The sequence below is a fragment of the Mobula hypostoma genome, chromosome 10, assembly GCF_963921235.1.
Source record: "Mobula hypostoma chromosome 10, sMobHyp1.1, whole genome shotgun sequence".
Taxonomy (NCBI): Eukaryota; Metazoa; Chordata; class Chondrichthyes; order Myliobatiformes; family Myliobatidae; genus Mobula; species Mobula hypostoma.
This window is the reverse complement of record NC_086106.1, coordinates 59,513,658-59,526,477: the sequence shown is the minus strand read 5'-3', so window position 1 is coordinate 59,526,477 and position 12,820 is coordinate 59,513,658. Positions and strand designations below refer to the sequence as shown.

The window sequence follows — 12,820 nt, the reverse complement described above, 5'->3', positions numbered from 1 at the left end:
TATCGAGTCCCCTATCACAACTGCCCTCCTCTTCCTTGCCCTACCCTTCTGAGCTACAGGGCCAGACTCTGTGCCGGAGGCAGGGCCACTGTCGCTTCCCCCGGGTAAGCTGTCCCCCCCAACAGTACTCAAACAGGAGTACCTGTTGTTAAGGGGCACAGCCGCCGGGGTACTCCTCATCACCTGCCTTTTCCCCTTCCCTCTCCTAACCGTGACCCACTTGTCTGCCTCCCGTGGCCCCGGCGTGACCACCTGCCTTCCACTCCTCTCTATCACCTCCTCGCTCTCCCTGACCAGACGAAGGTCATCGAGCTGCAGCTCCAGTTCCGTAACGCGGTCCCTTAGGAGCTGCATCTCGATGCACTTGGCGCAGATGTAGACGTCCGGGAGGCTTGGAGACTCCAGGGCCTCCCACATCCGACACCGAGAACAGCAAACTGCCCTCACAGTCATAATGCCCCTCTCCTCAAATAGCAACAGATAAAATTTTCTTCCACTTAAGCAGGCCAGAGCATCCTCGATTTGTGGAACAGTACTTTATATTGGTACAGGACTATACGTCTGTTCAATGTTCGATAATCAACGCAAATTTGTACCTTCCTATTCTTTTTCCTCACAACAATTATAGGTGATGCATAGGGACTTCTTGACTTGATGATAATTCCATTTTCCTTCAGCTTCAGCAGATGTTGGCGAACATCTTCACAGTCTGCTGGTGCTGTTCGGCGAGACCTCTGGGAAAGATGTGTCCTCTTTCTCTACTAGGGTGGCAAGTACTCTTGGAGCAACCAACATCAAACTCATCAGTAGAAAAGACATCTTTATGTTTCAACATCTTCTCAGTTCATCACTTTTTCCATTCATCTTGTATCAGTGAGACACCAAAGTTGAATGACTTTGATTGCAACTTCCCTGATCCAGGAGACTGCTTTACTTCCATTTTCTGACTGAAAAACCAGACACTTTTATCAGAGGAAAAAGATGGTAACATCTCTCCATGAGGTGTTCTTGACAATCACTGTCTCCCTGTTTGCATAGACAGCTGAATGCTTCTGCAGTTTAGGTCTAACCAGCCTTCCTGCAGATAAGCATGACTTTTCCTGAGCATTCTGCCAAATTTATGAGTTCCCGTCACTCCAGCTACACCTCCAGGTTGTAACCTGACAGGTTTAGACTGGGTATATCACAGTTCCTCGTTTCTGCTCATCATCTTGCTTAAGAGGTATTTGCACCTTCCCAAAAGCAGCTTGGAACATGGTGAATGGATGAGGTTTTGAAAAAGTCCTCTCCATTTCTCTCCTGGCATGCTCCCACAAGCCTTATCATAATTGAAGTTTTGTTCCCACAAGAATGGAAGCTTCATCTTTTACGACTGGTGTATCAATCGTCTTAGCTACTACAAAATCTGCTTCAGAAAATTCCAGTTTCAACGACAAGTAGTCATCAGCATTAAGCCCCCAAATCTCAAGGGCACTGAGAGGTGTCAGTGGGAAATGTGTTAAATACCTGTTGTAAAAGGATCTGCAGAGTAAGGTAACTTGAGAACCTGTATCAAGGATGCCTCTAGTATAAATGCCTTCAATCTGTATGGCAACATCCGAACTTGACCCACTAAACCTTCAGGAATAAGATTTTGCACCTTTGTACTTTCCTTGATACACTGATTGGAATGCATTCTCTCAGAAATGCCAGGCTGTTCCCTTACTGACTCTCTCCAAAGTTTCCCACCTTCCTTTTCTTTTGAAGCAGCCCCTGATTTACTTAACAAGGGTTTTCCATCCTCTCCACAGTTGTAATAGAAAATACCAGTCATCTCCCTCATCAAAAGACCTTTTTCCTCTACTTAGTAATTCCTACAGGTGGGTCGGGTTTCCTAGCAGGTGTGTCACGTTTAGCTGCAGCGCTAGCAGACATAACGGAAATACCTCCGCTTACAATGTTTTCACTTCATTTTGCAAAACCTCTACTTAGGTCGCATCAGGGGTCACTTTAGCAGCACGGGACAACTGAAGACGGTACTTGGCTAATGGAAACATTCCGTTGTTCCATCATATTTTCCTCCTCTTACTTCTCTAAGTAACTCAGTAAAAGATGGAGGAGGAAGCATCTTGTAAGTCATTTGAATGTGTAGAGCAATCATGTTATGTGACAGCGCGCCCTTCACAACTTACTCCACCCTTAAACGATTTATCTCAGCCAGTTGAATGGCCCCTTCACAGCACAAACAATGCAGCAGTTTATCTAACCTGAAAAGGTAGGCAGAGAGCTTCTCTCCTTCTGCAATGTGTGCCTAAACTTCATCATGAGATCAGCTGAGTTGTCCATAGTTCTAAAAGCATTTTCCAGCGTTGACATACATGAATTAAGGATCTTCCGTCTTTAGGAACCTCACTATATCATGGCCAGACCCTTTAAACTCTTTACCAGTCTCTGCTTTTTCATATTACCTGAGCACTGCCTTTTATCCCATAACTGAGATGCCTGCTCAGCACAAGCCTCATATCCTTCTTCCCCATCAGGTGTGAGCCTGATTTCAGAGAAAATTCTCAGCCTATGATAACTGTGGCTTTCAGCAGGTACACTATGGCATTTAGCGACCAGTGATATAATAGCCAAAACCAGTTCAAAATTTAAACCAACAGCTGAAGGACCTATCAGACAAAGTCTTCCCCTCACTCCAGAGAAAAGAGAACTTGTCTTTAAAATCTTTATTCTCAGCGCTGTCAGTAAGATTCTTGGCAACTCTAAAGACATGAACTGGCCATGGCCCTACCTCAAAAGGTACCCCCATCTATCAGGCAGCGTGAATTGAGTCATGACATTGGTGATCTGAACTAGCATGACATCTTTACCGACTGGTTCAGTGTAATTTTCCTGAACACTTTCACAGAACTCATTCTGTATACACTTCATTGGTAACTCGGGCAGAAACCTTGCCCAGAACGCGAGCATTTTGAGTGGATAATCCCTTATGGCACCAGGCCTTAACTTCAGCGGCATCCATATTACAATACCTTAATTATTACACCTTAAATTCCACAAAATACTAGTTTAAACATTGGCTTAAACACAAACAAACCACTTACCCAAACCTTATACAGCATTACATCCCGAGAGAACCCCCGAAAAATGTAACCTCCTCACAGTGGCTATAACAAATTTGGCTCATTAGCTAATTAACAGCCATGTGACTCAGCAATGCATGGATAACAGTGAGACGGCCATTTCCAATAAACACCACATGTCTATAAGACCATAAGACATAGGAGCAGAAATAGGCCATTCAGCCCATCGAGTCTGCTCTGCCATTCCATCATGGCTGATCCCAGATCCCACTCAACCGCATACATTTGTCTTCTCGCCATATCCTTTGATGCTCTGACCGATCAGGAAACCATTAAGTTCCCCATTAAATATACCCATGGATTTGGCCTCCACTACAGTCTGTGGCAGAGCACTCCACAGATTCACCACTCTCTGGCTAAAAAAATTCCTCCTTACCTCTGTTCCAAAAGGTCACCCCTTAATTTTGAAGCAGTGCCCTCCAGTTCTAGATAACCCCATCTTAGGGAGCATCCTCTTCACATCCACCCTATCTGCATTCGGTACGTTTCAATGAGATCACTCCATATTCTTCTAAATTCCAGTGAGTACAGGTCCAAAGCTGCCAAGCGTTCCTCACATGTTAATAGCATCGTACTTGTGAACCTCTGCATTTCTGATGTTTGAACCTTCTCCGCATTTAGATAATAGTCTACACTGTTGTTCCTTTTACCAACATGCATTATCATACAAAAGGTCAGTATGGTTCAGGTTCAACACAAACAGGAATGTTAGAGTGTTCTGCTAAGGGAACAAAAATCATGGTGAATGCTGTATAAGTACTGCCCTATGCTAACGTTATTGTTTGCCATGAAATAACGGAACTTACAATGCATAAACTTAAAGTGGAAGTGTTTTTACAAATATATAAACTTTATAGACAGTTAACAGAAAAAGGCCAAATATGGTTAAACCAGTCTGTAGTGTGCACGTAGATGTCGGAGCTCATTGCTGCGTAGTCATGTACTTCACTTTAATTTCTCATGGTGCTGAACCCACGTTCTGTGTGAAAAGCACCAGCCATGATTCGGGCTTTCCATGAAGTCGTCTATTACAAACTAACTGGCTAACTCAGAAGTATTGTCACATCCTCCATGGAACCATTTGTCAGCACAAAGAATTTCTTACAACGGTGTCTATTCTTCGGGTGGTGTTCCGCAAGTGTCTTCCATTGTGCTCCTCTCTGCACCTCATTTCTCCCCCAACTCTGGCAAAAGAACTCCCACAAAACCCATGTTCTAGAAGTTGGATGTCACTAATCTCTTGAATGTTCCATGGCATCCCATTGGACAGAATGTTATCAAGACAAACCTGATAGGCTGATACTACATTCCTGAACCAGTCAAATGACCCATTATCTTAACAGAAAATAAAATACTAAAGTGTAAAACTTGATTAACAACACAGTGTTTTGCAAAAGGTCTGCAGAAAATAAAATACTCAACTCCATAAGCTGTAGTAATACAATAAAACATGTTCTTAACCAGAATGTTACAGGTGTTATGGGTGGAACTGAGTAATAAGAAAGTTATGACCAAGTTAATGGGGCTATATTACAGACCACCCAATAGTCTGAGGGATTTAGAGGAACACATTTGTAGGGAGATCAAAGACTGTTGCAAGAAACATAGGGTTGTTTTAGTAGGTGATTTTAACTTTCCCCATATTGACTGGAACTCCCACAGTTAATAACACATCTCCTTCTGCCTTAGGCCACAATCTTATCAATTACCCCTAATGAGTTATTAACTGATGTGTTATTAACTTCAAACTTTCTGCATAATTACTCAAAGCGTTGAACTGCAGGTGCATGTAACGAGAGTTGTATAAGTCATCTCCTTCTACCTTAGGCCAGGGACTTATCAATCACCCCTGCTGTGGACCCTTTCTGGAGGTCCAAGATCAGTATGCTCCACGACCGCTGGACTAAGTGTGTAAATTAGGAGGGGACTATGTTGGAAAAATAAATGTGCTAGGTTTTCTAAAATTGACTCCTACCTTAGGCCACAAATTTATCAATCACCCCTTGTATGTGTATATGTATGCATATAATTAGTATTGCAAAAAGAGAGCAAAAATAATTTGTCATGTGTTGGTTCATTGTCCACCTTGAAATCTGATGACGGAGGAGAAGAAGCTGTTGTCCCTAAGACATTGAGTCTTTCTCTTCAGACTCCTGTACCCCCTCTCTGATGCTGATAATGAGAAGAGGGCATGTCCTCAGTGGTTAAGGTTGGGAGTTCTTAATGATGGATGCCTCCTTTTGAGGTATTGCTTTTTGAAGATGTCGTCATTGCTGGGGAGGCTAGTGCCCATGATGGAGCCGGCTGAGTTTGCAACCCTGTGCAGCCTTTTCTGTATTTCCAGGATTTTGCTTTTAGAATGAAGAAACAAGCTGAAAATTTGGATTGTAAACAAGTTCTCCCTCCTTAACTTATGAACATTGTTGCACCGGTTGGGGATTAGATGGAGAAAAGACTGACACCGAGGGTGTGGAGATAAGCTAGTGCTGAACCAACATGGGACTGTAGCATAATGTCTTGTTGAATGCAGGTTAGTGTTATAACGTTTTTATTTCCTGATACAGCATAAGTCCAGCACTATTGCGGCAGGCATCCTATGGCACCATCAAAATCGGAACATACCAAAGTTTGAAACGCTTGTTTGTAAGCTGCCCAGAAGGTTAGTTTTATTTAACATGAATATTTGATGATAATTTGTCCTGCCCACAAGCAACATAGCAACACTGCTTCCTCACTGTATCCAAGTCACATGAAATTCCATGAGCTTTTGATTTGATTTCCTGGAGTGTGATTATTCCCTTTCTGTCTGACTGTTTGATCTTCAACAAAGATGTTTGTGTGGCCCTTGATACAGCTGATTTTAGGTACTATTTGAGCAGTCAGTTTTAGACATGACTGAGAGCACCAAAAACACTGTAATTCCAACACAAGTTATTTTGTTTTCCTCTCAGTTAATGTTTGTACGGAAACAGTGCTTGGCCTTGGATTTCTGTGAGAGTGACCTTGTGTGGTAGCACACTAACACTTCACTGAGTGTATGGGATTAATTTAGTCTAATGACTGAGTTGGAACAGTAATGCAATAGAATTTGACAAGAACCTGGTATTGGATCATGACGAGGAACAGAAAGAAGGTACAATATTGTCTAGCTTAGCAAAGTCATAACAGTACTATTTGTGAGTCCATCTAGTAACTAATAGACAGAATTCAGTGATCCTGGAATTAATCTGTTCAGACCCCAATATCTGCTGCCCAGAATGGTGGCGAGTAGTTAAATAGTTTGAAAGATGAAGTGGGTACAAAAATGTCAACTGTGTCTTAACATGAAGGTAGCTATCAAAATCTGGGCTGGTACATTTGTATTATCCACAAACAACAGGAATTCTGCAGATGATCTTCCAGCGATCTCCACCAACCAATTTGGTTCGCTACTTAATAGCTAGGAATAGTTGAGAAAATTGTATTAAGTAAAGTTCATGGGATTGGATAACATCCTGGCTATTTTGGTTAAGATCATAGAGGCACAGAAATAGGCCCTTCACCTACTGAGTCATAGAAACATAGAAAATAGGTGCAGGAGTAGGCCATTCGGCCCTTCGAGCCTGCACCGCCATTCAGTATGATCATGGCTGATCATCCAACTCAGAACCCTGTACCTGCCTTCTCTCCATACCCCCTGATCCCTTTAGCCACAAGGACCTTATCTAACTCCCTCTTAAATATAGCCAATGAACTGGCCTCAACTGTTTCCTGTGGCAGAGAATTCCACAAATTCACCACAATTTTTTCTCATCTTGGTCCTAAAAGGCTTCCCCTTTATCCTCGAACTGTGACCCCTCGATCTGGACTCCCCCTACATCGGTAACAATCTTCCTACATCTAGCCTGTCCAATCCCTTTAGAATTTTATACGTTTCAATAAGATCCCCCTCAATCTTCTAAATTCCAGAGAGTATAAGCCTAGCCGATCCAGTCTTTCATCATATGAAAGTCCTGCCATCCCAGGAATCAATCTGGTGAACCTTCTTTGTACTCCCTCTATGGCAAGAATGTCTATCCTCAGATTAGGGGACCAAAACTGCACACAATACTCTAGGTGTGGTCTCACCAAAGCCTTGTACAACTGCAGTAGTACCTCCCTGCTCCTGTACTCGAATCCTCTTGCTATGAATGCCAGCATACGATTCGCCTTTTTCACCGCCTGCTGTACCTGCATGCCCACTTTCAATGACTGGTGTACAATGACACCCAGGTCTCATTGCAACTCCCCTTTTCCTAATCGGCCACCATTCAGATAATAATCTGTTTTCCTGTTCTTGCCACCAAAGTGGATAACCTCACATTTATCCACATTAAATTGCATCTGCCATGAATTTGCCCACTCACCTAACCTATCCAAGTCACCCTGCCAACAGGAATTCTGCAGATGCTGGAAATTCAAGCAACACACATCAAAGTTGCTGGTGAACGCAGCAGGCCAGGCAGCATCTCTAGGAAGAGGTACAGTCGATGTTTCAGGCCGAGACCCTTCGTCAGGACTACCTGAAGGAAGAGTTAGTAAGAGATTTGAAAGTGGGAGGGGGAGATCCAAAATGATAGGAGAAGACAGGAGGGGGAGGGATGGAGCCAAGAGCTGGGCAGGTGATTGGCAAAGGGGATATGAGAGGATCATGGGACAGGAGGTCCGGGGAGAAAGACGGGGGGGGCGGGGTGTGGAACCAGAGGATTGGCAAGGGGTATAGTCAGAGGGACAGAGGGAGAAAAAGGAGAGTGAGAGAAAGAATGTGTGTATAAAAATAAATAACAACCTCCCACTCGTACCCCATCCGTTATTTATTTTTATGCACACATTCTTTCTCTCACTCTCCTTTTTCTCCCTCTGTCCCTCTGACTATACCCCTTGCCCATCCCCTGGTTGCCCCCCCCCTTGTCTTTCTCCCCGGACCTCCTGTCCCATGATCCTCTCATACCCCCTTTGCCAATCACCTGTCCAGCTCTTGGCTCCATCCCTCCCCCTCCTGTCTTCTCCTATCATTTTGGATCTCCCCCTCCCCCTCCAACTTTCAAATCTCTTACTAACTCTTCCTTCAGTTTGTCCTGATGAAGGGTCTCGGCCTGAAACGTCGACTTTACCTCTTCCTAGAGATGCTGCCTGGCCTGCTGCGTTCACCAGCAACTTTGATGTATGTTGCAAGTCACCCTGCATCCTCTTAGCATCCTCCTCACAGCTAACACTGCCGCCCAGCTTCGTGTCATCTGCAAACTTGGAGATGCTGCATTTAATTCCCTCGTCTAAGTCACTAATATATATTGTAAACAACTGGGGTCCCAGCACTGAGCCTTGCGGTACCCCACTAGTCACTGCCTGCCATTCTGAACCTTTGCCCTGCTACACTAATCCTTTTGCCTGCAGTATATTGATAGGCTATGCCAATTCATGCACCTGTCTAAATATCCATTAAATGCAGTGATCGTATCTGATTCCATCATCCCTGCAGGCAATGTTTACTAGACATATATATATATCCCTTTTAAATTTGCTTTCTTTTATCTTAAGTCTCATTTTTAACAAAGCTAGATATGTCAGTCTAGCTTTGTATGCTGAGTACATAGTAGGACTCGTTATCCATGCTATGTACTCAGCATGCAAAGCAAGGTTCACATATAACCAAATTGTTTCATTCTGACACTGACATCAGTTACAACCAAATATAGACAATTCCCCTGCTTTGTCATGTCATTTAGAAAAATTAATCTACTTAGACTAATTATTATCTCTTCAGTATATTCTCAGTCTAATGGAAGGTATTGGGTTTGCCGATCGTGAAGTTCTAAACTCAAAGGTCTTAAGCTCTATCCGATATAGATAGGTACAGGTACCCTCACTAAAGGGACGTTATACTGTAACCACCTACTCTTCAAAGACTAGTTCCTGTTTATCCTTCACATTGAGTTTAGCTGTTAATATCCACTATTTGAGTGGTAGGTTCTCCCTCCCTATCAAGGAGGAGTTACTTCCAGCTAGTGAAATAGTTCATTTATTTTTAGTGAAACACATTTGAATTTATATGAAATTCTTAAAACACACTTAAAACTGAGATTTTCTATCTTTTTAAAGATTTCCAAATTATGAAAGTTTTCTAGAACACAAAGACTTTCCAAAACACAGGTGCAATTCCTTTACCAAAGACTTACCAATGAGTTGTAAATGAACGAATCATCTAATGCAGAAATTGAAAGCAGAGGAATGGATTCTATTCGCCCCATCTTTCCCTCATTCTTTTTGTTGTTCCTTAACCATTCTTAATAAGCCTGACTGCTCTCTTACAACTTTGTTTTTCTGGCACTTAGACTGGTGACCTCACATAGACGTGATACTTTTTCAGATACCTTTTAAGAGCCTCTGGGGACAGAGTTCCCAGATACTCTGATTCTATGTCTTATCGTCTTATACCCACAATTAATGCTATGAAGTTGAGTTTCAGAACACACAAACTTTCCAACTATTAATAGTATCATTCTGGTCTACATCAAGCTTCCTTGAACTAAATAACAAAGTGGCTAAGTACATCTCCAACACCATTTACAAATTTGCTGATGACACCACAGATGTGGGCTATATCGGCGTGGCGGGGGGGAATGAATCAGTATACAAGAGGGAAATTAAAAACTTGTCTAAGTGGTGCAATAATAACAACCTCTCACTCAATGTCATACCAAAGAACTGATTGCAGACTTCAGGAGAGTGAAACTTTAGCCAATAATCATCAGAGGTGGGGAGGGTCAGTAACTTTAAACTCCTGGGTGTTACTATCTCAGAGAACCCATCATATAAGTATTATTGCGAAGAAAGCATGACATTGCCTCTACTTCAGGAATCTGCGGAGGTTTGGCATGTCATTGAAAACCTTGGCAAATTTCTAAAGATGCGCGGTGGAAAGTGTGCTGATTGGCTCCATTATGGCCTGGTATGGGAACACCGATGCCTTTGAGCGGAAAATTCTGCCAAAGGTAGTGGATTTGTCCCAGCAGCTCGCAGTAACCCCCCCCCCCCCCAGTCGTTGAGCATATTTACGTGAAATGTTGCCGTAGAAAAGCAGCATCCATCATCAAAGATCCTCACTACCCAGGCCATGCTTTTTTCTTGCTGCTGCCATCGGGTAGAAGGTACAGATGCCTCAGAACTCTCACCAGCAGGTTCAAGAACAGTTATTATCCCTCAACCATCAGGCTCTTGAACAAAAGGGGATAACTACATTTATTTGTTATGTTGTTATTTGGTGCTGGTTATTTATTGCTATTTATTTATATCTGTGTTTGTTCAGTTTACTTACAGTTAACAGTTCCTGATGTTGACAGTTACTGTTCTATAGATTTGCTAAGTATGCCTAGAGAAAAAGAGTCTCAGGGATGTATGTGGTGACATGTATGTACTGTGATAATAACTTTTACTTTCAATCTTGAGCTTTGAAATAACGTAGGCAGTTTGAAACAAACCCAATTGACATAACCCTGTTAACACTTGAGCACCTAGCCCTATGCTGTGAGCCAGCATCCTGTGTTATATAGACAGTGCTATTTGTTGGCAAAGCTGTCCTTTGAACTTGAACAAAAACAACAGGAATTCTGCAGATGCTGGAAATTCAAGCAACATACATCAAAGTTGCTGGTGAACGCAGCAGGCCAGGCAGCATCTATAGGAAGAGGCGCAGTCGACGTTTCAGGCCGAGACCCTTCGTCAGGACTAACTTGAGACTGTTTATTACTTTCCATTTACATTAAGAGCTAAAGACTTCCTCCCATTTCTCAACATGAAGCTAAGCAAAGAATATTGGTTAAAAGTTTAACTTAAAGACTGTTCTTTGATTTCAGTGCTATGTTAGAAAGCTGGACAGTAAATAAGTTGGACTCCGTTATTAATAGCACTGTCAAGTCACTGTTGCCAATAATGTACTCATTCATGACTTCGGATTTCACCAGTACTGCTTACCAATTTTTTTTTAAAAAGAAAAATAAAAACCCACAGATGCATGAAATCTGAAATTAAAACATCAGGTGCTGGAAATGCTCAGCAAGTTGGTCAGCCTCAGTGGCCTTTCATTACATGCTTTCTGAAAAAGGTTGTTAACCTGAAAGGTTTGTGTTTTTTTCAAAAAATACTGCCTAACCTGCTGAGTATTTCCCTAATTTTCTATATTTATTCCCCTTGACTCGAGATCTCTTGCAGTCAAGGTTCTAATGAGTGCTGAATTCCAGAGGGGAGGTGGAAACTGACTAAACTTCTTAAAAGGCAGCCTTTGTCCAAGTATGACATCAAGAAGAGCTAGTTGAAAAGAAAATCAATGGGAATTGATAGAGGAAAAATTAAATTGATAGAATCATTTCTCACACACAGATAGTGGACACTTTTTTTTTAAATGCCACTGCCTACAAATTCCCCTTCATGATGGGTTCCATCCTGACTTGGGAATATATTGCCCATTGTTTCTAAAGTCTGGAACTCTGTCATCAATTACTCTGAAGGTTCCTTAACTGGGTCTTCCAGGTGTTTGAACAACACAAGGGTGATTATGAATAGATTGGCAGTGAATGCCAGCAAAGCTATAAAAGGTTCATTTACTATTAAAGTATACAATTCTGAAGTCCTCCTTCTCCAGATAGCCACAAAACCAAGAAAGAAAGGAACTGCTATATGATCATTAACCCCAAGTCTCCCTGCCCTACACACAAAAAAATGAGAAAGATTGAGAAAAAAACAGAATATAAAAGTCTATAAGACTGGAAAAAAAAATCTTAACATCCAAGTCCACATCCAAAACACTGAAATCCTGGGTGACTTTCTCTGGGTACGGCAGCAGGCCTTTCCCTCTCCAGCAGCAGAGCGATCCCACCAGCAATTAAAAGGACCTCTCCCCTCTCCAGCAGCAGAGCGATCCCACCAGCAATTAAAAGGAGCTCCCCCCTCTCCAGCAGCAGAGCGATCCCACCAGCAATTAAAAGGAGCTCTCCCCTCTCTCGCAGCAGAGCGATCCCACCAGCAATTAAAAGGAGGCCTCCCCTCTCGCAGCAGAGCGATCCCACCAGCAATTAAAAGGAGTTCTCCCCTCTCCAGCAGCAGAGCGATCTCACCGGCAATAAAAAGGCAGGCAGCTGGTGCTCACCTTCCAGATTCGCCTTAATGCTTCAATCTCCTTTGTCGCTTTAATTGGGAAACAATGAAAGCTTTAGTCGGCGAAATGGAGTTGAACATCAGCTCCCACCCCGTCCTGCAGCCTTCTCGCCATAAGGTTTGCGCATGCTGCCTCTGTCTCCCGGAATCTTCTCGGAGACTGCAGAGCATTGAAACACCCAAATGATCTTCAAATGATGTGCAAATCACAGGCTTCAAAAGTTCCAGAATCACATTCAAAATGAAAAACAAACGTAAAAGACATAAAAGAAGTAAAATATATGGTTTCATGATCTTTCAAAAAGATGTCAACCAAAGGAGAGTTGTAGGCAGGTGCCATCTTGACCGGATGAAAGCTATGTATAAAATCCTATTAATTAAAGAATTAAAAATCAGGAGCCAGGTTTATGATACAGAAACTTGACGTCCTGACTGGAGACCAGATTAATAGTCAAGTAACATCTGATCCCTTGATAATGCGTCAAGAAGGTTATTCAGAACCACATCATTCTGTGACTGGATATGAG

At 42.6% G+C, this 12,820-nt stretch overlaps 1 protein-coding gene across 4 annotated transcripts in view; it reads left to right on the top strand.

The window, feature by feature from the left end:
* Nucleotides 1-12,820, top strand: part of slc25a14 (solute carrier family 25 member 14) — a 58,252-nt gene that overhangs the window by 13,930 nt on the left and 31,502 nt on the right. For all 4 annotated transcript variants that reach the window (XR_010019511.1, XR_010019512.1, XM_063060580.1 and 1 more), the window contains exon 3: nt 5,690-5,784. Coding sequence is in view for 2 of the 4 variants with exons in the window: in XM_063060580.1 (XP_062916650.1) it covers nt 5,690-5,784 (95 nt within the window). In the remaining 2 variants the exon portion in view is untranslated. The remainder of the gene's footprint in view (nt 1-5,689; nt 5,785-12,820) is intronic.